This window comes from Scleropages formosus, chromosome 2, assembly GCF_900964775.1.
Source record: "Scleropages formosus chromosome 2, fSclFor1.1, whole genome shotgun sequence".
Taxonomy (NCBI): Eukaryota; Metazoa; Chordata; class Actinopteri; order Osteoglossiformes; family Osteoglossidae; genus Scleropages; species Scleropages formosus.
This window is the reverse complement of record NC_041807.1, coordinates 33,971,595-33,997,432: the sequence shown is the minus strand read 5'-3', so window position 1 is coordinate 33,997,432 and position 25,838 is coordinate 33,971,595. Positions and strand designations below refer to the sequence as shown.

Here is a 25,838-nt window from a genome sequence, read left to right as displayed (position 1 = left end):
AGCTCGTGCTCGGCTCGAGGAGGCGGCGTGTCTTCTGTGTGCGCGCGAATTAGTGTGTGTGTGTCCCCCTTTCTGCGCCTCTTTATCGGGGATCGAGGTATTGAGCGTGTTTGCGTATCTGTGTCACGTAGCGAATGTTTGCTTGCTTTAAAGAACAGCAAGCCGCACTTGTTTATGGGAATCAATGAGCCCCGAGACAGAGAGAGTGTCGGTGTGTGATCATCATCATCATCATCATCATCATCATTATCATCATCATCATGCCCGCCTGGGACTAAATACTAGTAAATAGTAAATCAGCACCACGGACATAGTGATGTTTCGCTCAGTTCACTTAACGCACTTTAGTACAGTTGTGTTGTGTGACGATCGCGCTCAACATCGCGGGTTGTTCTGTTTCCATCGACCGGCGGGACGCCGCAGCGCGTTCTGTGCTTGTGTTGTGAACATTCACTTGTGTCTTGTATTATAATTATTATTATATCATTTATTTTATTCCCGTGAAGCGTACACGTTATGTCCGAAGTGCTTATTTCTCGCTGAAGTAGTAAAGCGGGACGGCTGTCGATTTGCTCCGATGCGCTTCTTGTTATGTTGCAGCGCGGAGCGGATGCGGATGCGGAGCGCACGTGGCTGCAGGTCTCCTTTGGGTCCGCTCTGTCCTCGGCAGACTCCTCTCGTCGGGGCTCCAGGAAAGCAGTGACACGACCTTCGTGGCTTTGGGTGTCCTGAAGTGACCCTTATTAACAATTGCTATGTTCCTTTTTTACTTTTGCTAACTATTTCTCTAAATTTGATGTTTCGGTGTTTAATTGAAAATGAAGGCGGTCCAGTCTCCTTTTGAGAACCGGCCTGGTGGCGCTCCGTCAAGCGGTGGCCCGTGCCCGGTCGTCAGGAACATCATGACACATGTCTCTTCACGCGTGCGACGCATGTGAGCGCACGCTGCCCAGCCCTCCCTCCCTCGTCATGGCGTACCGCACGCCCAACTACACCCACGAGCAGAAGCTCTACTTCCTGCAGCGCATCCAAGGGGTGGTGGACACCGTGCAGGACTTCCGCAAGGACACGAACACCACCATCCAGCGCAATGCCGTGTGGAACGAGCTCCTGGCCGCGTTCAACGCCGCCTTCCCCGACCGGCCGCCCAGCACCATGGCCATGCTGAAGACCCTGTGGAAGAGGATGAAGGTGGAGACGAGGGCCGCCTTGATTCGGCGGCAGGAGCAGGTGGCGGCGGGCGCCCCCCTGACGCCGCTCACCGAGATCCAGCGCGAAGTCACATCCATGGTGCCAAACCTGATGGTGAAGCTGGAGGGCGCCGACCACGCCGGGAACAGCCACGTGAAGCCGGGTAACGCAGATGGAACGTCGAGCGTTTTCCGTGCGCGTGAGACCTTTCGCGTATGTTCGGACTGTGTTAAATATAGTGTGTGTCGCCTTTCGCTTCAGAGCGCAGTAGGACTTCTGCGGAAGCAAACAGTAATGACCATGAGGATGTGACTGTCGCCAAAATTGAGGTAATCCATGGTAGTATTCGTTTATCTGTACCTTTGGTAACTGTCTGCTTTTGGCGGAAGTGCCTTGAAAATTGTGCACGTCCATACATTTGAAAACGGATCTGTGGGTAAAGGGCATTTTATTTTTTCTAAGGAGACTAGCATTTAAAATGACCCGTCAGTTAACACCCCCCCCAGGTATGAAATGAAAGAACAGGAGGATTAAGTGCAGTTTTTATTTATTTAGTTAACGTTTTTCTGCAAAGCTGTTTACAATGACTAATACAGCTGGGTAATATTTACTATGTCAGTTCAGAGTACTACAGCAGGAGGGCTGATCTTGGATGGGTCTTTTGGTTAGAAGGCATTTGGGCTGTAACCGCTGCGCTTACTGTCACACGGCACACTTTTTTTAAACTGCAAGTGGAGTGTGTTTTTTAAGTGTGGAAATAAGTTATTTTTCTGAAACTTTCTCCTGAGGTTTTTTTCCCCCCCTCGCCTGTACCAACAGTCACTTTAACCGTGCCGTTTCAGAGATCTTCGCCGGAGCACGTCCGCGGCAACCTGGTGGCCGGCAGCTCCAGCTCCAGCCTCCCGGAAGCGTCGCAGTGGCCTCCCTCCCCGGCGGCCCCCGCCACGCCGACGGACAGGACGCGTGGGGTGGCGAACTCGAGCTTTGAAGCCCGCATGCTGGAGCTCTCGGAGATGGAGCACCAGCAGAAGATGAGGGTGCTGCTGGCTCAGGAGCATATGCTGGAGGAGAAGCGCCGAGCCCTGAGGCAGAAGGAGAAGGCCTACCGCTACAAGAAGAAATATTATCAAACAAAGCTGCAGAAGCTGGGGACTGAGGTGGAATCCTCGACTGACGAAGACTGATCGGTGCTCTTCCGGACGCTTTTTTTTTTTTTTTTTTTTAAAGCTGTATATAAAGCGGATCGTCTGGAAAAACTCCGGTGAGGGTGTGTGATTCCAGATGTTTTGATAACGTTTTTAATATAATGTCGATGATTTCGAGTCCCTGCATCTGCAGTCTCGCACACGTTTTCCAAGCGCTATGTAAGCCTGAAGGGCTCCGTGTTGCTGCGTGTCTGAATTTGTAGGGCTAAAGACAGCTACTGCTGTACAATTGGTGAAAAAAAAATGTTTTAGGTTCTGCAAAGTGGGGTTTGTAAAATGGTGATTTTTAAACCGCCTTTGCTGTGTGGCCTTTTCATATGTTGGCGTATGAGAGATGATTGGAGCCAACGCATTCCACCCTGTCTCTCGTGCTGCTTGTGCTGGTCATGTAATAAGTGCCCATGACACACATTTCCTAGGGGACCTTCTGCGCACATCTTGTACATGGAACGTCACCCAGAATTTCAGTCATCAGGCACCAGCTCTTATGCACCAGTTTCATATGTTTTAACTCATACACACACTGTCCAAAAGTGCTTGTCCCAAGCAGGGTCGTGGTGAACCGGAGCATAACCCAGCACCGCAGGGCACAGGGCTGGAGGGGGAGGGGACACACCCAGGACAGGACGCCAGTCCCTCGCAAGGCACCCCAGGTGGGACTCGAACCCCGGACCCGCTGGAGAGCAGGACTCTGCCAAACCCGCGGCACCCCCCCCCCCCCCCACCATGTTTTAACACCATTTGCGAATTGATGTTGACTTTGTTTATTAATTTCACGTGTCATTAAATCCAGGTGCAGTAATTGTGCTGATTGCAAATGTACGAAGTGGATACGTTATACAGGCACTGTACATATTGTAAGGCATATCATTGAAATGATAGATGTTTCTGTTCATGCTGTGAATGCTCTGCATTGGTGTTTCATTGGTCTATGTACACAATGCACTCACGATCGGTTCTGTTTATGGGGACAGGGACAGCTGGTGGGGTAGTGGTTGGTGCTGCTGCCTTTGAACCCAAAGGTTGCAGGTTTGATCCCCACCTCTGGCTGTAGTACTCTTGAGCAAGGTACTTACCTGAAATTGCTGTATAAATGGGTAAATAATAAGTAGGTTAACAGTGTATGTTGCTTTGGCGAAAAGTGTTTGCTAAATGAATAAATGTTAACATTATCGGTGTTTCTCAGCACCAGCGTGAAGCACGGAATGGTCACGTATGATGTGGTGCACTTAAAGCCCTGCTTTGTCTGCTCAGTGCTGTTTTGTTCACATGGGGACAGCGTATCAGGACGAGTGTGTGTTTGCGCAGAGGGCCCTGCAGAGCTCATGTGTTTATTGTCTCGATTCCTTTTACGGTTTGTTTCAGCTCTGGGGGATTTTTGTGGTCCTCGAAGGTGCTGAGCGCAGCAGTATACAGCGCATGGTGATGGCAGTGTGTCGCACTGTGGACCAGGGACACCACAGTCTGTGGTCTACCTCTATGGGTTACCATACGCCCCCGACGGCTTAGTGGATCCCACTAATGACATCACTCCCTCAGTGTCTTTGTAAGCATGCATCTTATTTTCCATTGTTAGATGTACTGTTTTTGAATGTTGAGTGTTTTGTTTTTATTAATATAAAGTAGATTTAATGCATATCATGTAAATGGAAATTAATTGCATTGAAACTGAAGGTGAAATTAAGGCAAAGTGTTAAAATTGAAACGTCACAGAATTTCAGTCGACACCTATCTCGGACAGAAATCTTACATGTGATCTTGGGTACAGTCTAATGACAGCTGTGTGTTGCTGACCTTCTCAGGAGATGATCAGCTTTGGCAGTTATTTGAACCTCTGTGGTCCAGCTTCACCGTCAGTCCTCCGCGTTGCATTTGTTTCATGCACAATCCCATTCGTTCATTTAGCTGATTCAATTTTCCAAAGCTGCTTAAATTGTTAAGGTACGTAGGATTTACCCCTTGTCTTGCTCAAGGGTACTACAGCAGGAGGTGGGATTCAACCCAGTCTGAGTCTAGAGGCACAAACTCTCACTGCTGTTATACCTGCGGCCCCTTGTTGAACTGACCAAAGCTGCACACATTGAGACGTTGCCATTAACATTACCATTAACGTTCATGTTTTTTTTTTGTGTACAAAGCACACGAAAGCGGTTTTATAGGAATGATTTCTTTCTTTTTTAATGTCCAACGTTCCTCTTGAACAGTGTCCACAGTAACTGAGGAGAATGTGGTTTCCCATGAGAGACAGCCACACAGCCCAAATAAAACAGTGTAGTGACAGAGTTTTCCCATGCAATCTTTCATTCGCAGGCAATGTGGAAAAGTTCCACAGAACCAATCCTGGAACAACAGGTCAGTTCAGGGAAGGTGAGACCTTTTCTCCACAGAGTAACCCACCTCTCAGAAAACCTCACTCAAGCACACTCAATCTTGCACATGCTCACAATATAATTTAACGAGTCCACGCACACACAGCATGAATGATTGATCGATAAATAAATAAATAAATAAATACATAAATAAAATTTGTAAATAAGCCATCTTAATAGATATGCATAAATAAAATGTCTGTACATGTTTGAGGTGATAGACACAAAAATACTTCTGTGGGCCTGTGTGTCTGTGCTGAAGCCATGTGTGTCCTCCACCTCCGCTCTTCTTCTGAATGTGTGTTGGTTTTCTCTCCCACTGCCTTCTTTGATTTCCATCATTCCAGTTTTTTAAAACATAATTCTACCCTCTGTTCCTCTATCCTTTGGCCTTTGTTTTATGCTGAGTTACTTTTTATTTTTTAAAACACTTGGAAATAACAATTGTTCTTTACTAAAACTATCTTCTACAAAACTCCCATGATGCCTCTTCATCCCCTTGACCAAGGAGACAGAGAGCTCCTAAAAATAAGGCTGTGGGGAGGACACTGAGATGTGCTCTTTTCGGAGGAAACAGGCGCTGAATGCACACACTTCTACTTGGTACTGCTTTGTATTCTGGTCCTTCTAGAACAAAAGATAGAGGAATTTGGAGGCTGCAGCATCTGTTTAACAAAGTGTAGTTATTACAGCATTTTAGAGCAACATTCAGAAGCAGGTCTTCGATGCCTATGTTATGAAATACTTACATTGCCAAAATACAAGCCTCCGTCAGCCCCTACGCTCGGGGCACACAGAGCTAATAAACCCCTTTATGCTCGTCCAAACCTTCCATCATATCACTGGTTCAACTGTCTCTCCAATAACTGTCACCAAACCTACGACCCCAACCACAAATCACGGTCACGTACACAAAAATAAGTCCGCACTGTACACCTGTTCATCTTCCTGACACCAGAGCCCTGACCCCTCGCTGATGCTGAAATGTGGGAGCTACTAGAAGAAAACACAGATGGTTATTGAGACCGTCCACTTCCATTTGTGTTGGGGTTTTGGTCACCAGGTTGTGCTAACAGAATTAGGACTGGAAGGGTTTGGGATACAGGCTTACTTAGGAACACCCGATTGGTCCCGTTTCATACCGTTCTTGTTCCCATTGCTGGACAATATCTTCAACACGGTTGTTAAAACGACACATTAGAATTATTTTTTCATCTCTGATGAAAAAGATACAAAATGTATAAAAAAGTTATTTACAACTTCTTTTTTGTGAATCATACCCCCCCCCCCCCCCGTTTATCAACCGCATACAGAATCTGAGGTCATGGTTCATCAGGCTGTGAACATGGTGGCTACCCTCCCTCGCTCCCCATGATTAAAGTCAACAGACTAGGTAAAAACACTGCATGGCTGTCCTTTTCTCCCTCCTACAGAGACAGATGTGTCCAGTCTGTCTCTTCCTGTTTCTCTCAGTGGCCACAGACATGTTGGACGCTCGCTCGCTCACACATTTTTTACTCATCCACAACTCCTACTCCTCCCTCAAACATCTCAATGCCATCTCTAGAAAAATGTCCTCCTGAGTCCCAGAAGGTTGCAGCATTGCCAGGATCTTGTTCTTTCCCAAGCTGCCAAGGTAGAGATGAAGCATTGTAGGGTCCAGAGGGCGTCATCAAGACTGTCCTTCACTTCTGTTGACTCTGAGTACAAATGAAAAAGCAGAAATCAACAACAGCAACACTACAAATGAAATACATGCATAAACAACAAAAGCCACACTATTATGCGCTCAGGTGCTAGTCAGTTCATGGTCAAAGAAGTTAAAACACAATCCTTGTCTGAAATTTGACACATTTAAAACCCATGAGATGTGTCAGTCATGTTTGCACTTTGGCACATAGCTGATGGAGAGCGACAAAGGAGGCAAATGAGTGAGTTTGAGGGAAAGAGGCGGTGTGTGGAGGTGTGCAGGAATATGACTTACTCCGAGTCGGGGGAAATCTCAGAGATGCTGTGGGAGGTAGCAGAGTGAGGGGGGGAGGGGGATGGCCCCAAGGCAGGGCTCGGGGGGGCGAGCACGGAGGAGCTGAAGGAGGCCAAGATGGAGGAGAGGATATCCAGGTGCTCATTGGACGTGTGTCGACTAGGCGGGGCAGGTGGGGGCGGGTACCTACAAGGCGGGGTGGAGTCCAGCCGCCCCCGGCCAGGGGGGGCATCCTGGGGATCCAGGGGCTCCTGCTGCTCTGCGATGGGGGGAGGGGGAGAAGGCGGCAGGGGCTGCTCGGGGTGCGAGGCTTGTCGGGGGGGTAAGGTCCGGAGCCATTCCCTGCAAGGCTGCACCGCCCCGACTCCCCCACCAGGCTCCAGCTGCTCCCGTGAGCGGCCGCTCATCAGGGGCCCCCCTAGCAGCTCACGGGAGAACTGTCTGCGCAACAGAGTATTGAGCTGCGAGCGAGACCCTCCTAGGTGCCCCTCCCTGAGGTCCTCGCGGGAGGCATGCGAGCTCTGGGGCTCCAGCCGGTCACGGGAACTGCTCAAGTTTTCCCGAGAGGCCCGGTCCAGGCCCAGGTCGCGGCGGCGTGGCAGCAGGTCCAGGTTCTCACGCGAGCCATGTTGGCTGTGAGGCGTGTGCTCCAGCCGGTCCTGGCGGCACAGCGGGTCACGGGAGAACTGCCGCCGGGCCATGGAGTCTAGGTGCTCCCTGGAGGAGTAGCGCGAGGCAGGCTGAGATAGCGAACCCGTCCCCGAGTACATGCGGCCATAAGAGGCTGCTGGAACTGCCCGGTGGCCCAGGGTAGACGTTCGGTACCAGGACAGCTCACTGGGGACATTCCCCATCGAAGACAATCCTTGTAAGCCTGGAGGACAGCCCAGGCGGTTCTTCAGAATCCCTGATGGGGTACAAGGAGCTCTTTAGTTGCACAAATCTAGGCTGGACACATGGCAATATGTGTTTGTAAATACAAGTGTGTGTTTGTGTGTGTGTGTTTAAGCTGCAGAGTCTCACCCCTCCGGTTGCGGTGAGGCTGCGTCAGGCCGTTCTCATCCCCACTGGTCAGAGCTGCATCAAGCTGGTTGTTGTTGGCAGCATCCTTGCTGAAGTCAGCCCCCAGGCGCCGCTCTGAGCCCCACTTCTGCAGCGAGTGGACCTCACACTCCTCCAGCGCTGGCCAATAGGAGAGCAGGTCATTGCCATCCAGGTCTGAGATACACACAGCAACATGAACCCCACGAAGCCAAATGGAACCAGTGTTACGGTATGACAGACCTGCAGGAATCTGTGCACACACACTAGAGAAGGTATCAAGATGTGTATGCATACCTTTGGTACCATTCTGGGCGGGCTCTGTGAGCAACCGCTCACTGTGATTGGTGCGTTTGAAGCGTCGCTGGATGCGTCCACGTAGGCGGACATTGTCCTCACTCTCGGAGGACGGGATGGAGAGACTGCGCTCCTCCTCTAGAGAAAGGTCTGAGTCAGAGTCCGAGTCTTCACCTTTAAGTGGATGAGTAAGGGATGGGTAGGGAATGAGAACAAGAAATGATACAGGAAAAGTATAATTTACCATGCAGTTTCATGGACACGTACAAGAAAAGTAAGTACGGACACAGACGCATACAAGAAGAGTATGTACGAGTTCCGCAAAGCCATCACCAGCGCAAAACAGGAATACAGCAGGAAGGTTGAATCACAGTTTAACCGCACTCAAGACGCACGTAGGTTGTGGCAGGGAATCCAAACTTTAACAGATTATAAACCACAGACGTGGACATTGACAGGTGCCATTCCGTCTCTCCCTGACGAACTGAACGCGTTTTATGGCTGCTTCGAGATCGCGAAAAAAGACCCCCCGGTGTGAATTCCCACGGTGCTACATGATAACGCCAGTCTCACCATCTCTGTAGCACAAGTGAGAAAAACCTTTAGCTGTGTCAATATCTACAAAGCTGCTGGTCCGGACGGAATTTCAGGACGAGTTTTAAAAACATGCAGTGAGCAACTAGCTGCTGTCTTCACGGACATATTTAACACCTCCTTAAAAAGCTCAACTGTACCCACCTGTTTCAAAAACACCACCATTATCCCCATTCCTAAGAAAAACAAAGTGAGCTGCCTTAATGACTATTGCCCAGGGGCACTGACCCCCATTGCAATGAAATGCTTTGAGAGGCTGGTGCTGGGACACATTAAGGACACCATCCCAGACACTTTGAACCCACTGCAGTTTGCCTACCACCACAACGGATCCACTGAAGATGCCATATCACACACACTTCACACCACTCTGGCTCACCTGGACAATAAAAACTGCTATGCAAGGCTATTATCTGTGGACTATAGCTCAGCATTTAACACTGTCATCCCAACCAAGCTGATCCACACACTACTAGGACTGGGACTGAGTGCCACATTGTGCAACTGGATCCTGGATTTCCTCACCAACAGACCCCAGCATGTGCGGATTGGCAGAAATACCTCCTCCCCACTGATCCTCAACACTGGCACTCCACAGGGAAGCATCCTGAGCCCGGTGCTGTATTCTTTGTTCACACATGACTGTGTGGCCAGGCACAACTCCAACACCATCATAAAGTTTGCTGACAATTGTGGGTCTGATCACCAACAACGATGAGACGGCCTACAGAGAGGAGGTGAGGCTCCTGGCAGAGTGGTGCCAGGACAACAACCTGTCTCTCAATGTCAGTAAAACTAAGGAGTTGGTGATTGACTTCAGGAAACAGGATACGGCTCATGCACCCATATACATAGGAGGGGACATTGTAGAGAGGGTCAACAGCTTCAGATTCCTAGGAGTCACCCTCACTGCCAAACTCACATGGACTGAGCGCACAGCATCAACCATCAAAAAGGCCCGTCGACACCTCCGCTTCCTCGGGCGTCTGAAGAAAGCCAGGATGTCCACTACAGTCCTCACCACTTTCTACAGGTGTGCTGTGGAGTCCGTCCTCACCGGGTGTATTACATCCCGGCGTGGCAGCTGCTCCTTACAGGAAGAGAAAGCCCTACGGAGGGTGGTCGAAACAGCTCAGGAAATCATCGGCACACGGCTACCAGCGGTCCAGGACACCTACACCACATGCTGCCTCGGAAAGACGATGCGCATCATGAAAGATCGCAGTCACCCCGCACGGGCACTTTTCTCTTCTCTGCCGTCTGCAAAGCGGCTCAGGTCTATTCGAACCTGCACTGCTAGGTACAGGAACAGCTTCTACCTCAGTGCTGTAAGAGTATACAACACTAACCAATGTGCCACCTTTAGTAAATACAGTTCGACTGTTCCTTCCAAGCACATTGGTAAATTACACTGTCACTTTAAGCTTTCACATTCTCATTCTCACGTTCTGAGTTTTCTGGCTGTCAGCTGGTATTATTGTTATTACTGTTACCATTATTTATTGCTATTGCTGTTGCACTACTCACTGTTATTGTCATTGTTTTGTTTGTGTAGTATTTCTATTGTCTCTGTCTTTGTCCATAGGCTGTGGAGAAGCACTCAAGGAGAATTTCATGATACTTGTACACAGTACTTGTACCTATGACAATAAATTTGAAACTTGAACTTGAAATTTGTTTTGCTTTCTGGTTTTGTTCTCTTTCATGTCTGTGTTTTCTAGAGGCAGGTAGCATAGTGGTTACAGCTGTTGCCTTTGGACCCACAGGTTTGAATTCCACCTCCAGCTATAGCATTAAGCAAGGTATTTACATTAAATTGCTCCAGGTCAACAAAATGCCCAGCTGTATAAACAGGTAAATATTTGTAAGTAGCTTTGGAGAAAAGCATCAGCTAAATGAATACATTTATTTATGGTTTCTGAATATCAGGACATGGTGGTACAGCATCTTAAGCTGCTCCCTTACGGCCCCTGGCACTTCCACCCGAAAATCAGTCAGAGTAAGCAGTGTAGTACAATTCCCATCATGCATTATATTTTTATCTACATCATTATTTGTATTTTAACAGCACCAAGAATTTATGGGAAACTAAAGATGCAACAGGTTGGCACTTTCACACACAAGGATTAGCAATCAGAAGGAAGTAAGTGAGACATTGTTCCTATATGTAAAGTTTCCAGCAGACATACTAAAAGAGTACTCAAGAATGCATGCAGAATGTGTTCCTTCTCAGATTAGAGGAAGATGTGCAAAAGCGCACGTCTTCTAGTCTATATAGCAATGGACATGTCAACGTCTCCTGTGTGCCAGGCATCTACTCAATCTCTGTCAGTCTGGCTAAGGAACTCAGAGAGTGTGACTGCACGTGTACCTTTGTCCCTGTGGAACATGGCCACATCCAGATCCGTGGCTCCTGTGTGGCCCAGGTTGTGCTCCAGAGTCTGTCGCGCAAGCAAGTTCTCCCTGCAGGGGAAGAGAGTGGGCTTCAGCATCTCTTCCCATCCCCCGGTACCTGTTTTTCCCTCAGTTCACCTTACTCCAGCTGCATATACCTTCACTGTAATCCTTCAAACAATTGAACACCTCAGTCTTTTCCTCTTTACCCACATCTATATCCAGCACTGCCCCCTCTTCACTTAGGAGACTCTCATTTTCCCAACTTAAACACCACTCTAATCTATGATGCATATTCTGTATCTACTCTCACTCCAGTCAAAACTAATTAACTTGTCTTGACTCAATCCTAATTTCTCCACATACACACAAACTGTGCAGATCTTCCCACAGCCCACCCAAAACCATAAATCTAAACTAAGACCATCTCCATCTGGCCTCATTTGCCACACTGGATGTACCGCGCGCTGCTGACGGATGAGATAGTGGACGTCCCCAAAGTGATGCGGTGGAGTCCACTCTGCTCCAGCAGGGAGGCACCATTGTAGGAATTCGGACCCTGTAGGTAATTAAAGAGTAATTATTACACATGGCTCCCCGATGCACTGGTACTGTACTCTACGCATAAATGACAGCTGAAGAGACAAAGAACACAAAGTGTTTATGATATTCCAGTGCCTTTTGTCAGTTTTATGTATGGTATTGTAGCATCGTGCAATTTCCTTAAGAGTTAATAAAAATTTTGTCTCTCAACGTATCTAAAAAGTGGAATGAACTAAAGGAGGCATCCTCACTGTGATCTGTGGGGGACGAGGGGGATCTTCGTTCAAGCTCTTCTTCCCCAGACAGGCCAGTTTCCAGGCCTCCTGTACCTCTGAGTTTAGTAGACAGAAAACCAACAGCACTGCCAGGCCCTGGGGACAAAAGTAGAGCAGCTCAAAACATACACACAGACACACACACCCATACATACACATAGATCAAGACAAATGCACACATGGAAATACATATACACTGACACAACACAAGCACAGAAATCCAAACCTCCAAACATGCACACACAAATGCATACACACAGACACGCATATGTGTGCACACACACACCCAAACACGCTTATACTGACAAACACACACACACACACACACACACACACACACACACACACATACACACAGTACACAGTCTGAAACCGCTTGTCCCAAGCGGGGTTGTGGCAAGCCGGAGCCTAACCCGGCAACACAGGGCACAAGGCTGGAGGAGGAGGGGATACACCCAGGATGCGTACTGACAAACAGACATATGTAAATAAAAGCTTTTAATGGTGATGTCTGCACAGACACAGCAGCAAACAAATCCAAATCAGCACATATACACAAACACACAATATGCGCATAGTACCTGCAGACAGCACAGTACAGTGAAGAGGTAGTGGAAGACCAGAACACTGTTATTGACAGCCATAAGACCAAAGAACCAGGAAGAAGTGGCCAGAAGGAGCAGTATGAAGGCATTGCGCACTGTGGTACTGCAAAGAGAGAAAGAGGAAGACAACAGAACCGATACAGACAGAGATGAGAGAGAGAAAAAGGAGAGGGAGGAAAAGGTGAGAAACATGAAGGTACATTTCCTTCTGTAGGAGAAATCTTAACAAAAGACCTGCATAAAATTGTTCTACTACAGTCAAATACGCACAGCTATCATTTGTAATTTATAAGACAAACACTACGTACAATGGCATCTGCACCACTGTTAAACAAATTTTACCCGTCATACTTTTTGCTGGATTTCTAGGGAACTTTTCGGGTAATGGAACTGAGCATACACTGTATTCAACAAAATCTGACTCTCCCACACTCTTCCCACCTCTATAGTAGACACTCACATCACAGATTGCTTCTTGGTCTCCTTCTGCGTTGGATTGCAGGACATGCGCGCCACAATCAGAAACATCCCACTGTTCATCTGCAACAGAGAGCAGCACCGAAAGAAACACTTGTGGACACACAGAGTGGTTGCAGCCCCAGCAGATCAACAAAGCGTGGGTGCAAGACTGACACACACTTGGACAGGGGAGAAGTAGGGTTCATGGTAAGATATAGCAGTACAGAAAGAGGATGAGATTCAGACCCTCCACAGACTGAACAGAGCAGTACAAAAAGACAAGACAAGGGAGGAAGAGTGGAAGTACCACGATCACGATGCCAATGGGGCCGGCAAAGCTCCAGATGAGCTTGTCATGGACAGAGATCCAACAGAAGTCTGGATTCCCGTATCCCTCTGGATCAAGACCCACTGCCAGCCCTGCAGGGAAAGAGAAGGTCACTCTTTATTAGGCTTGACTTCTGTCAGCACCTCATGATGACCTTCGAATCATCTCTCCCATTGGGCTGCATTCAGACCATCTGCTCTGGCCCACCCCGCCCAACCATTTCAAAATCACTGCATAGCACAACTGCCGTACAAGATTTGGCAGAACTTATTTTTCTGCGAAGTGGGATGTCACTAAAACTTTTATGCCACCTGTCCCTATACTGGAAAATAACTGGTGTGTGCTGCACTACCATCATCAAACACTCCACCAAGTGAGCACTTACATTACATTTATTTATTTAGCAGACACTTTTCTCCAAAGCAACTTCCAACGAACTCTATGTAGTGTTATCAGCCCACACACCTTATTCACCAAGGTGACTTACACTGCTAGATACACTATTTATAATGGGTCACTCATCTATACATCAGTGGAACACACTCTCTCTGTCAGTTACACACTATGGGTGAACCTGAACAGCATGTCTTTGGACTGTGGGAGGAAACCCACACAGACACAGGGAGAATATGCAAACTCCACGCAGACTGAGTGGGGATCAAACCTACATCCTCTCACACCACCCAGCTGCTGTGAGACAGTATCGCTACTTGCTTTGCCACCGTCACCACAGACAGCACTTAACATTACAGGTGGAGATAACAAGGTCTGAGATGGGCTGTTGTGTGTGTCTTCTGTTTTAGGAACCTTCTACAGGCATTGTAAAAATAACACAGGTAGGTATCTTTCACTCTTTATTTTTAAATTTCTGAGTTCTGATCAGGTAACCATTGCTCTTTCACAAAAACAAAAATGAAAATTCTTCATGAGGCCTATGAAACATGTTTTGTACTACACATCAGTAGATCTATCTTTAAATAATTAGTGAACAGCTCTAAATTAGATTCTTGCTGCTCTGTGTCACATCAGGAGTTACATTCAGCATGAGCCATTATCCAAAGTACCTTACACTTCACCTTTTCGTACAGCTACAGACATTTTTATAATTATATACTGAAGCAATTCTGAGAAGCGCAGAATTAGATGAGATTTGAAATGCCAAGATTCTGACTGAAAAACGAAGTGCGTACACCACTATACCTCCTCCTGCTCTTACATGAATGGGTTGTATGAGTTACCTGTTATAATGGCAGGAACACCCCAGCCAATGGCATAGTAGAACCTCATGGCTCCGTGGTTGATGTTGCGCACTTCAGTCTGCATGCGGTAGATGTGCAGGCCTTCCACGAATAGCCAGGCAAACGTGGCCATGAAGAAGTAGTGCAGGAGGATGGCGATGACAGTGCACAGGAACTGAGAGAGTCAGTGGGACACAACAGCAGTCGATGCTACGGCCACCCACTCTCAAATATATACACATATTCACTTGCCCCCAGGGTAATACACACATACACACTCAGGTACAGACCTGCTGCTCGGTCTGGTTGATGCCCAGCAGGAAAACAAGCTCAGACAGGAAGATGGCGGCAGCGATGTTTGAGTGAATGCTGCGGGTGTTGGATTTCAGTCCCCGCAGGCAGGACAGCACAACCACAGTCACCAGCAGAGCCAGTAGGGACACGGAGAGGGACGAATACATCACGATCGCCAGCGTCTCTAGATTCCCCTCCAACTGCTGTTCTCAGGAGCAGAGGACACAGAGTTGGGGAGAGAGGACACATGACAAACTTTTGCCAATCCACTTTGAGATTGCGGGTCCTGCCTGCTGCTATCATAGATTAAATGCAACCTATTCACCTATTAGAATACAACTACAGATGTTTCTTCTGCTGGTAAGGGGTGCTAAAACTGAAAAAACTGTTTACATGCTTTCATCCCACTAATAAAGGTATTGAAGGTACTGAAGGTAATAATTTATTGTGAGACTCTTAAAAAATTCTTAAATTTAGCTTAGATTCTAACATTTGTTTTGACATTAATAATAAACATATGGTTTAATATTTAAAATATACTTAAAAATAAGCATTTAAACTACTTTCATTAATATTTTGTCATAATGAGTTTTTAATCAGTGATTTTATTTTAGGGAAAACATGCAATGTTCTACATTTAGTAAAATGTGAAATATAACCAGCATGCTTGTCTCAGTAAAATATGAAACATTCACAGAAACACTGTGTATTTTAAATCCATTTGGTGTCTACAGGTGTTAAGAACTAAGGTTACCATGACAACTAAGAGCTATGTACAGTTAAAGTCTAGGAAGCTAGATAGCGGTCAGCAATTCACAGCATGAGGACACATTTACAGATTTGATTTGCCATCCATGTCATTGTTAATCTAATGAAATTGACTGTTGTGTCAGAACTAAAAAGTAGTTCCATTAGCTTTACTAAGAAGGCGATCTAGACAGGAAGTGATGGCTAGTGAGATGAACTACAGGGTTTACCTCACGATGGGAGCTGTCCATCAGGACTCCAAAGGTTCCCAGGGTCTGACACTGACAGCGGACATGGGACGTGTTTCTATACACAACACTGCAGTCTCTGATAGTCCAGCAGCCGCCAACGTCAGCCCTGCAGGTACAGAGACTTGAGTGTGAGCTCACAGCACTCAGGGACACACAACACACACACAGATCAGGGTGCATCCACAGACTCTTACAGTCACATTCTCACATGCATAAATAGTAAAAATATAGACACATCCTCATCCTCACACTCATACATACAGACAAACTGTAACACACACAATATGTCATTGTTAGGACCTCACTGACACTCCATTTCACGTAAATAACTGTCTTCAGACAATCCAAACAAAACCAACAAAATCAAACATGAAAGGCAGTTTTGACACTTTTTACTTTAAAAAAAAAAACACCACTAAAACTAACTTAAAAGGATGTTTTTGTTTTTATTTCAGTTCCTGTTTTGGGGATAAGTGTCCCCATGAGGTCTGGAAAACACACACACACAGAGCAACTCACTGTCTGCTATGGTTCCATTGCACACACAGGGGCTTGCTGCGGTTGGACGTCTCCAGCAGGCGGAACTCCAGCAGCAGTGGGGAGTCCAGCAGCCCCTCCACGAAAGACTGATTGTTGTAGACGGACACCGTAACAATGGGGGAGTTCATCACTGGATGCCTGGGCAGCCTGCGCGCACACACACACACACACACACACACACACACACACACACACACACACACACACACACACACACACACACACACAGCAGGAAGGAGCTGTCAGAGGGAAGATGGCTAAAGAAAGGGATAGGACACAGATGAACCCTGACATTTGCAGACCTGACTCCACGGCGGTCTGTGTAGTATCTGGCCGGGAGGACAGCTCCCAGGCTGCGGTAGATCAGCAGGATGATGATGCTGATGGGTGGCTCAGGCGTCAAAACAGAGCGCTTGGGGGGCACAGAATCTGCAGTGTGATTACCTGGGACATTTACTGGGGTGGGGGGAGTGCTGGGAAGAGCTAAGGATGGTAGACAGAGGAAAGGTAAACTTAGGATGTGTCATTTTATTTATTTGTATTCTGATGTTCTTGTGTTGGTGCACATATACTAAGGGTACATGAGAAAGCATTTCTCACCTGGCTGTCCCTGTGGCACGAGGGCACTGGGGGGCAGCACCACATGAGTGTGAGGGTCCCACAGAGCCTGCCCTCGGAACAGGGTGTTATGGTATCGAGGAAAGCGTCTGCGCACATGGGTGTGGTTCTCCACACGGTCCAGATTCATCACTGCCACAGTGAGAACATCACAGTGGCACAATATGAAACAACACAGCAAAATTAATACATAACTACACCATTCAATCTCTGGAATATGTGTTAAAAAAGTGTACTGTTGTTTCTGTTTGGACGTATGTGTATTTATGCCAGGGGATTACACTGACTCATCAATTTAAGAAAACATCTGGGACCACAAGACTGTTTGCAACTCACACTGTTTGTATCTCCACAGTTACTTAATTACTTCAGGTCAAAACCAATAACAGCACTATAAAATAGACAGCTCTCAATTACTTTGCAGTTTTGCATCTGTAAAAATTTTAGCTAAAGCAGCAACAAATAAAAACAAGCTGCAATCAGTTAAAATTAAAATTAATCTTAAATTACAGAAAATAAAAATACTTTGCCAAAATCCCCTTTGTTGATTGATTCACACATAAGCATTTGCAGCATTCATTGAGTTCTCCTCACTTTCAGCTGCCATTAATAGCTCCACATGGATAATCGTGGTAACAGAAAACCTCTTCTGAGTGGGGGAGTTAGAATAACAAAAGGCCACAAACACCAAAAAGTAGCTGTAAACACTGTGAATGTGAGTTAAATTGAGGTTGTACTTCACTCTTTTTGGGGTGCACTTTACTGTCATCCATCAGCTCAGCCTGTTAGCACAGGTTACATTTGCTTCATAACGAAATGAAATTTCTAAGTGCAGGAACATGGGAGAATGGGCTTTTTGCAAAAAAAAGTTTGAATCTTTGAAAATTTGTAACTCAACCACTCATATGAGAAGCCAGTGTATTTTCACACTGTGTTGAGAACTCTACATTAACACGAGTCTCACGCTCTATAGTGTCAGACCTCCCAGGAGGAGACATAGGTCTTGTATTGCTGTACAGTGTGTACTGTGTGGAGGAGGTGCGGTGTTGGAGGAACAACACTCACCAATGTTGGGTGCCACCAGGGCCACAGGGTTCAGGTATGTGAGTTTCATATTCTGGGCAAGGGTGCGAGCATACTGCTCCAGCAGTTGCACCAGGCCCCCAGCTTCCCGTTCACCCACAACCCCCTGCCCTCTCCACAGCCCTGCTGTGGTCAGCCCCAACAATGCACTGCAGCTCCGCAAGATATTCTAGAAAAAGACAAAAGTGGGTTAATACAAAAAGTGAATTAATTAATTAATACGTCCAGTTATATTTACAGTTATTTATTTAGCAGACATGTTTCTCCAAAGCAGCTTACAATGGTTAACCAGTATACAGCCAATTTCTTTGTAAGACAGCTTATACTGCTAGACACACTACAATAAACTCCCAACTGTCATTCACCCATTTGTACAGCACAGCAATGTAACACACACACTCACTATGATCAGCTTAGATTCCTCAGTTCACTTGAAATATATGCCTTTGGACTGTGGGTAGAAACCAGAGTAGCCAGAGGAATCCCATCCAAACACAGGTAAAACAACAGCACAGACTAAGCCAGATTTAAATCCATGTTTGAATGCACAACCCAGAGGTTGTTAGTCACCAGTACTACCATGCTGGCCATTAAATAAACAACTGGTTCCTGGTCAGTTTACTTCATTGCTGTAATTACACAATTACAATTACATTTACGTTTATTAATTTAACACCAGGGCCACAGGACACAGACACTTTTCTCCAAAGCAACTTATAAAGAATACTGTATAATGCTTAGCTGACACCTTTTCATCAAATGTGAGTTACAACCCTGGTTTACACATGTGCATGCATATCTGAAGGACTAGCACATCCTAACCAGTTGCTGTGGTGTCCCTTACTTCATTGAAGTGGGCATCCTGTGTGGCAGTCAGACCGAAGCCAGTCTGCTGGTTCTCAAAGTTGAGCAGGCGGGAGAGCAGACGATCAGCGATCTGCAGGTCATTGCCATAGAGGCGGGGTGTTGCCTCGGTGACATCACGCAGCTGATAGGCTAGCTTCTTCTCCATGATAGTGCTGAGCTCTGTCTCATTCCTCTCCACTGACTCCAACTGTTCACAGAACCAGTGGCACATGAACAAAACTGTCAAACTGCTTGTTTTAATGTTTAATGTATTAACATAGTAGAAAAACCGATTAGTTACTAACAGAGGACTGCTGTATTGTCGTACATGCCTGTATTTTGTTAGATTAGGATAAAATAATAAATACTTAAAAACACAAGAAATATAGAGTTTGGTATCTCAAACTATGTTTTTGTCAGACAGTATGACACAGTCAAACTTCTGTAGTTACTTTGGGGACCTGATAGGGGGCGCACTCTTACCGCTGCATTCAGCTCCACAAAGGAAGGAGACGTACAGTTGAAGAGATCTGGTGCCAGCCAACCCCTTTCTGCATCACAGTGCCGTATCGCTGTGCCTAGGGGACAGAACAGACTGATATGTAAAAATAAACACACAGATAAATGACAAAAAAAATGCACATCCACCTCTACACAACAAGATTCATGTACACACAGAAACACACAAACTGCATTATTAATTCATGCCGCAATATTTCTTCACATCAATCATAACATTACGAAGCTCTGTTTAGTTACATTCCGAGATAATTCAATAAACTCTGCAGCTGCTCACATTTCACTTGTGCTACAGACAATGGTTGATGGTATAACAAGAACCCACAGGAATTTCACTGAACACATCTGATGTGAACAAAAATAGCACATATTTATGTTCCTAATTAGTGCTGTAAGTAAAAAGCTTATCACATATTCCTTACATGGATATATTACTAATACAATGATGAAAAAACATGACACGGGTTTTCCCTTTTGACCTGCATTTATTGTGACATTTAGAGGGTGTGTGTGTGCTGTCTGTGTGTTTTGCTCAGTGACAGAGCAGCACTTACCCACAGAGCCTTTAGGACACGGCACAGCTGCTGGCAGACTGAACTTCGTCCTCGGCCACCAGATTCCCATCGTGATAGTCTTAGGACAGCCATCATAGACGACTGAGGAGAAGAAAACACAAAAATTGAGGTTTGTACTGTTACATGCATCCATTTTTTATAAAAGAGATACTAAGCATTTGTCTAACTTTTTATCTAACTTTAAATTCTACCGGAATAAGGACCCACAAGCCCATCAACCCATCAGTATGTACTAGTTGGACATAGCCTGTGGGACAGTGTCCACAGTGTGTTACCACAGCACTTAAGAGTCTCAAAACAATTCCATCCTTACTGGTTTCACAGTTGCCTCTGTCTAGAAGGGGCTGTAATACACATGTAAGTGTTACTGATGTTCTTTAATGTTGAGACAAAGTGAGTGTGAAACAGAGACAGAAAGAGGCAAGGGAGGTGCTCATCTAGGCTAGACAGACTGAAGGAGGCTGAATGAAGGGTGGGGTGAATAGTCCAGGAGCCTCACTCTCGCAGCCTGTCTGTGTGACCTCAGCAAAGTGGTTGTCGCAGGCGTTGCACTGGCGCCCGATCACACCGGGACGGCACTGGCACTGGCCACTCTCCAGGTCACAGGAGCGCGAAAAGGAGCCCACGGGGTAGCAGTCACAGGGCCGACAGGTGTCACTTCCTCGGGGGCGGTAGTGGAACTCCTGGACAGAAAGACAGGCAGCCCAGGCAGCAGCCAGGCAAAGGCATCAGGCTTGGGAAAGGCCACAGAAAAAAGCCACTGACAACTACGCTGATAATAAAACCAAGTAACTCTGGAATGTCGCATCTCGATGCTATCATAAGAAAACCTTTAAGGACAATCACAGTTGTTCACTTGACATCTACTTTGCTCCCTACTGTTACACTCAAAAGTACAAGTACACCTGGAAAACCTGGAGAATACGTAGCATGAATTAGATAGGTGAGCAAAGGCAAAACAACTGAAAACTGTTCGACATCTCTGAAAACTTCTGCAGAAGAGCTGAGAACACATGCCAGCTGAGCTCCTGCTCAAACATTTTCACCAAAAGCCTCCTAGAAAAAACTAGTTTCCAGAAAGTGTACGATGAGTACTGTGTATACACACAAACACATTAGTAAAGATATATAGATATGTTTCAAATATGGGAAAAACTGAAATACAAAGAGAAAGCAGAAGGGACAGTGGTGGTAAAATGTGACATGCAGAGAGAGAGCTTGCAACCTAGGTGAAGCTAAGTGACAGTACCAGTATCCTGTTCTGGGGGGAACACAGGGACACAGGGGATGGGGATTACCTTGCAGTGACACTGGCCTGTGGTCTTGTTGCAGTCCGGGTCAAAGCCTTTACTTGTTTCACAGCTACATGGTCCACAAGTGGGAGTGCCCCACCAACCACGTGGACACTGCTGGTCACTCCTGTGCACACACACACAAGCCATAAATTAGTAAAGAGACACAGCACATCCACACAAAACATGGATTAAAACCACACACACACACACACACACACAGACAGAAAGCAAGGATAGTTGCACATGTATTCAAATACAAAAGCACAGATATTCTCAACAAGTGTGGAAAAATACACAAAACACATAGGTGGATTTACAAAGAGAACATTCATAGTCTCTGCAAGTGATGAAGTGCAGCACTGACTATCTTTCCAAAACAGTCACACTGCTCAAAATTATGCACATGGGGAAGTTTTGTGTGGCTGAGAGATGCTCACTTGAATTGGCAATACTGGCCGTAGTGGTTGTCCCCACAGTCGCAGATGTAGCCGTGGGACGAGTTCGGTTTACGGTGACACTTTGCTTGGTTCTCACATGGGTTGAGTTCGCAGGCGTCCAAACAGCTTTTACCATAAAAACCTGCACAAATAGCCCTTACTATGGAGATGTACACACAAACAGGCTTTTCTTCAGAAACCTGAACAGAGGTACAGCCCTTAACAATGTCACCTGTGCACAGGTCCTATAGAACCTGCAGATATTTTCAAAAGTACACACAGTATTTAATATCACATTGTACAACTTCACAGCCAAATACGTATCATTTATCCAAGCATACGATAATAATCAGCTAATCAGAGAGATGTCTTAAAGGACAAAACCTGGATGAAGTTTCGTACAGTTTACTTGAATACAGCGCATATTTTTCTTGACTCTGGCTGATTTAGAGCTTCGTTTAGATATTGCACAGAATGATTTAGATTTCTAGTTTGTAACTTAACCGCTGGTGTCAGTTAATTCATAGCTCATTACTAAATTACCAGCTTGTGATGAGAGAGAATAATTTACAAGCTTAACATTATAAAAAATTGATTGTTGCCCCCCCCCCGAATCTTAATACCGGAGGTCTGTTTCATGAATAATGCTCTCACGAAATTTTCTTCCATGATAATATGTTTGCTTTAGATACTGTTGGAGGTCTTCATCTATAGTGTTCCTTCATCTGAAGCATTCCTACTCTGAATTCCCTTTGCCTTCTCCTCTCCTTGTTTCTCTCTCTTTGCCCTCATATATACTTTGTAGCATCTGCAGCGCTTCTCATAGTCCTCCTGTTTCCCCCTTTCTTTGACTTCAGCAATTTCCAAAAATGCAGTGTTTTGTAGCATAATATTCTACATCATATGCACCAGCAAGCAAAGAAACAAACACACACACAGGTGTAGTCGTACCTGGCTCACACACGCAGGTGTACCGCTCCCACTGGTCATCGCAGCGACTGTGGGCAGGGCATGGGGAGGAGACACAGGGGTTCCCCACATTGCATCCTGGTTCGGCTTTCACGGTTCGGGTTGGGCGGGGTAGGGCAGGGGCGTCCGGCCTCACCCCTAAACGCACACCCTAGAGAGAGAGGATGAAATTCTGCTACACACCACTGCAGAACTGAACATATGCACTCACAAATACACAGAGTGTGGCACAAACAGGTGTACTGGACATATGTTCCTTATTCAGACATGTTCATGGTGTCTAACAGCTTGGCCATGCCCAGCCTTGTCATAATTTTTGCATACCTCTGAGTCTGTACATCTGAGCCATTTTTTCAGTTATGGCTGAACTTTTGATCTGACTACAAATACATGTACAAGGTCAGTTTTTGTCAAAGTAATTTTGATTACGTTTTGCATCATTCTGCAATGTTCATCTGGGAATTGTGTCAAAACAAGGGTAATTGTTGACAGATGTTAGCTCCGCCAGACCAAAAGCAGGTGTGGGGAGTGATGTAATAAGAGCATTCATTTCAGGGCTGTAACTAATCTGTTTTTTTTCAAAAAGGAATTTATCACTGCTACACATTTTGTTTCAGAATTCATCAAATAGTTCATATATGAATCCTATTTTACTGCTCCATGGAAACTGTCTTTATATTCTTAAGGTGCAAGATAAGATGTTTTTATACATTATAATCCAGGGTTATTCAATTCTTTCTTGGGAGGCCAAGGTTCCAGTGGTTTTTATTCCAGCTGAATAGTGAATCACCTTATTCAATGGGCTGTCCTGACTGAACCCATTTAACTGCCCTTCTGAGCATGTATTGGTTCAAAGAGATTAGCAGCTACTCTATAATCTAACTTTGTTGTATAATTCTTGAGTTAGTTTAATTACTTTTGTTAAGTACTTAAACAGAATGAAACAGTTCCATGTTTAATGTGTATCTGGTTTAGTCAGCAGCGCTGCGTGACACTCACATATGCAATATGAAAATGGAAGAAGTGAAGGAGTGAGAATATTGAACACACACTGGAAGGTGTGAGTCTGGGATCACTGTGGCATGGCTGCCCTCCAAAAGCTCACCTGGATGCACCCCCTCACACCACTCTGCACCTCCCCTGCACCCAGCACTCCACCCACATGCAGGTGTTTCACCTTCAGGCCATGAAGTTCATTTCCCACAATCACTGTTCCCTGGGAGATGAGGAATAGCACAGGGTAGGAAACAACAGCCCAGAGCATACATGCTTGTGTTTACAGTGCATCAGGTTTGCATGTTAGGGACAGGTGGGTGGTTCACCTGAAAGAGGCCAAAGTCGAGGCGGACAGTAGCCACATAGCGAGTCTCGCGGCCGCTGTGGACATCACGCAGCTCCAGCTGCAGGTCATGCCAGCGCCCGTCATTCACCTGCACCTGGTCCAAGCGCAGACGAACGGGGCGGGTGGAGCCCCGGCTCACTGAGAACACCAGCTGCCCTGCCGCCAGCTGCACCAGTCACATGACATCAAGAGAAACACATTCACACACGAAACAGGTTGGTAGTGGTCACTGTGTTTAACCAAAAGTTCATAAAGTCACTCTGGAAATGGATTTGAAATACCAGTCACTCAAATGAAAAGTGTGTAGGCCAGTGTGTACAGTACTTACATCATGTGTACTGTAGAGTTTAGCATAGAAGTCAGTATTGTACTTGTCATATATGTACATATTAGTGAATGTAGAGGTGGTCAGTGGGCGTAAAACATTCACTGCACATCCTGCGCACAGCATGACGTGCCGGCTGACCTGGAATACCAGACTGGTGTACTGCCCCGCCTGTGCCTGTAGCAGAACTCCGTCCAGCGTGCGTGTGCGGAACACCAGCCCCAGGTACCAGGGGGTGGAGATGGTAAAGTCATTCTTCAGGTCCCACCACAGGGCACCGTTTCCTGGGAAATGGTGAGGGTGACTCATAACTGGCAGATAGATGGCCAGAAAGAGACAGAAAGAAAAAAGAAAGAAAGTGGAGAAGTAGGAAAAGTACAGAACAAAATACAGGAAATGTTAAATTTTCCCAGTTGCAACATGGGTTACATCTGATGTGTCCACAGGTATGAGTGTATGCTTCTGTGAGAGAAGATGGTGTCACACCTGAGCTGCAGTCCTTCCCTCCGAACCCTAGGGGGCAGTCACAGGAGAAGGTCTCCCAGCTCACCCTGCATGTGCCTCCATTCTGACAAGGGTTCGACTTGCAGAAAGGAAGCTTGGCGCTGCAACCTGCATAGGGAGAAAAAAAGCAGTGCCGTCAAGAAGTCCAATACATGAGTGTCGCTCTGGCACCAGCAGCACTGGAACCAATACCAACACCAGTACTGGATGGTATTCAAAAACTCAATTCACAGAAATGCAGATAGAAGAGAAGCAAAGAAATACACCCCACTTTTACAGTTCACAAACAGCCTGAGCTGGGATAACTAAACACAACTTCAAGCTGCATTCATCATTTAGCAGAGTAATTCATTTTGAACGCCGCTCGGAATAGTTCCATTACAAAGTCCTTTTTAGGGATTTAATCCAGCAACAGTCCAGTTGCATACACCTAAATGCACTGTCACCTTTTTATTGCCATTTTAATTGTTGAACATGGAATTTCACTTGAAAACAGGAAGTGAACGGAAAGCTAGAAACTCTCTTCAAGAGATTTCATAAAGATAATGAATGATTAAGGTAATGAACTTCAGGATAAACATGGAAGGTAATGAGTTTAGATGTTCTATTCTCAGTAAATAACTATGATCTTTAAACATCTCTCAGTGCAACAATGTTACTGATACTGCAAGGCTCAGAGTAAAAATTTATCATCAAACCAATGTTAAAATTACAGCAGACTCATGGTTTTTCTACCACAACAGACAAGAACAGACGAAAAGAGACAAAGGGCAACCTGTTCCATCCTGAAACCAGAAGGAAAGAATACATGTAATCTACAATCTAAAAAGCTCTGAGGTCACTTAGGGCTTTGGTGGTAAGCTGGGCAAGCCTATGCAAAGTGTGACGCTAAAGATCATCCCTGAAAAAATGGCTGGAATATTGATGGGACCGGGATGAGCTGTCACGCCTTAAAATCCAACAAATCGTG

General features: G+C 46.0%; 2 protein-coding genes across 3 annotated transcripts in view; one reads left to right on the top strand and one right to left on the bottom strand.

Moving 5' to 3' along the window:
- The first annotated feature begins 311 nt into the window (after positions 1 to 311).
- Positions 312 to 2,375, top strand: fsbp (fibrinogen silencer binding protein). Its single transcript, XM_018762238.2, has 3 exons — positions 312 to 1,354; positions 1,453 to 1,520; positions 2,034 to 2,375. Exons 1-3 carry the CDS (start codon positions 910 to 912, stop codon positions 2,373 to 2,375), a joined length of 855 nt encoding a protein of 284 aa, XP_018617754.2. The 5' UTR covers positions 312 to 909.
- Positions 2,376 to 6,003: 3,628 nt separating this feature from the next.
- Positions 6,004 to 25,838, bottom strand: part of celsr3 (cadherin, EGF LAG seven-pass G-type receptor 3) — a 38,547-nt gene continuing 18,712 nt past the window's right edge. The window contains exons 10-37 of one of the 2 annotated variants that reach the window (XM_029249727.1): positions 24,851 to 24,976; positions 24,506 to 24,675; positions 24,020 to 24,205; positions 23,803 to 23,913; positions 22,680 to 22,848; positions 21,729 to 21,870; positions 21,295 to 21,415; positions 20,496 to 20,679; positions 19,976 to 20,077; positions 19,386 to 19,480; positions 18,901 to 19,110; positions 18,039 to 18,225; positions 16,956 to 17,105; positions 16,658 to 16,838; positions 16,335 to 16,502; positions 15,795 to 15,921; positions 14,814 to 15,020; positions 14,524 to 14,698; positions 13,265 to 13,377; positions 12,959 to 13,038; positions 12,475 to 12,601; positions 11,870 to 11,989; positions 11,537 to 11,634; positions 11,053 to 11,144; positions 8,088 to 8,261; positions 7,773 to 7,967; positions 6,750 to 7,656; positions 6,004 to 6,465 (exon numbers count right to left, since the gene is read on the bottom strand). In XM_029249727.1, coding sequence (XP_029105560.1) covers positions 6,438 to 6,465; positions 6,750 to 7,656; positions 7,773 to 7,967; positions 8,088 to 8,261; positions 11,053 to 11,144; positions 11,537 to 11,634; positions 11,870 to 11,989; positions 12,475 to 12,601; positions 12,959 to 13,038; positions 13,265 to 13,377; positions 14,524 to 14,698; positions 14,814 to 15,020; positions 15,795 to 15,921; positions 16,335 to 16,502; positions 16,658 to 16,838; positions 16,956 to 17,105; positions 18,039 to 18,225; positions 18,901 to 19,110; positions 19,386 to 19,480; positions 19,976 to 20,077; positions 20,496 to 20,679; positions 21,295 to 21,415; positions 21,729 to 21,870; positions 22,680 to 22,848; positions 23,803 to 23,913; positions 24,020 to 24,205; positions 24,506 to 24,675; positions 24,851 to 24,976 — 4,745 coding nt within the window. In that variant the 3' untranslated portion in view covers positions 6,004 to 6,437. The remainder of the gene's footprint in view (positions 6,466 to 6,749; positions 7,657 to 7,772; positions 7,968 to 8,087; positions 8,262 to 11,052; positions 11,145 to 11,536; positions 11,635 to 11,869; positions 11,990 to 12,474; positions 12,602 to 12,958; positions 13,039 to 13,264; positions 13,378 to 14,523; positions 14,699 to 14,813; positions 15,021 to 15,794; positions 15,922 to 16,334; positions 16,503 to 16,657; positions 16,839 to 16,955; positions 17,106 to 18,038; positions 18,226 to 18,900; positions 19,111 to 19,385; positions 19,481 to 19,975; positions 20,078 to 20,495; positions 20,680 to 21,294; positions 21,416 to 21,728; positions 21,871 to 22,679; positions 22,849 to 23,802; positions 23,914 to 24,019; positions 24,206 to 24,505; positions 24,676 to 24,850; positions 24,977 to 25,838) is intronic. The other variant, XM_029249728.1, reaches the window with a different exon arrangement.

What these genes read in the sequence shown, in the direction of transcription:
- fsbp (XM_018762238.2), top strand. Translation starts at nt 910, where the DNA reads ATGTCTCTTCACGCGTGCGACGCATGTGAGCGCACGCTGCCCAGCCCT. An exon ending in GAACAGCCACGTGAAGCCGG is followed by an intron (nt 1,355 to 1,452) that starts GTAACGCAGATG and finishes CTTTCGCTTCAG; the next exon opens with AGCGCAGTAGGACTTCTGCG. An exon ending in TGACTGTCGCCAAAATTGAG is followed by an intron (nt 1,521 to 2,033) that starts GTAATCCATGGT and finishes GTGCCGTTTCAG; the next exon opens with AGATCTTCGCCGGAGCACGT.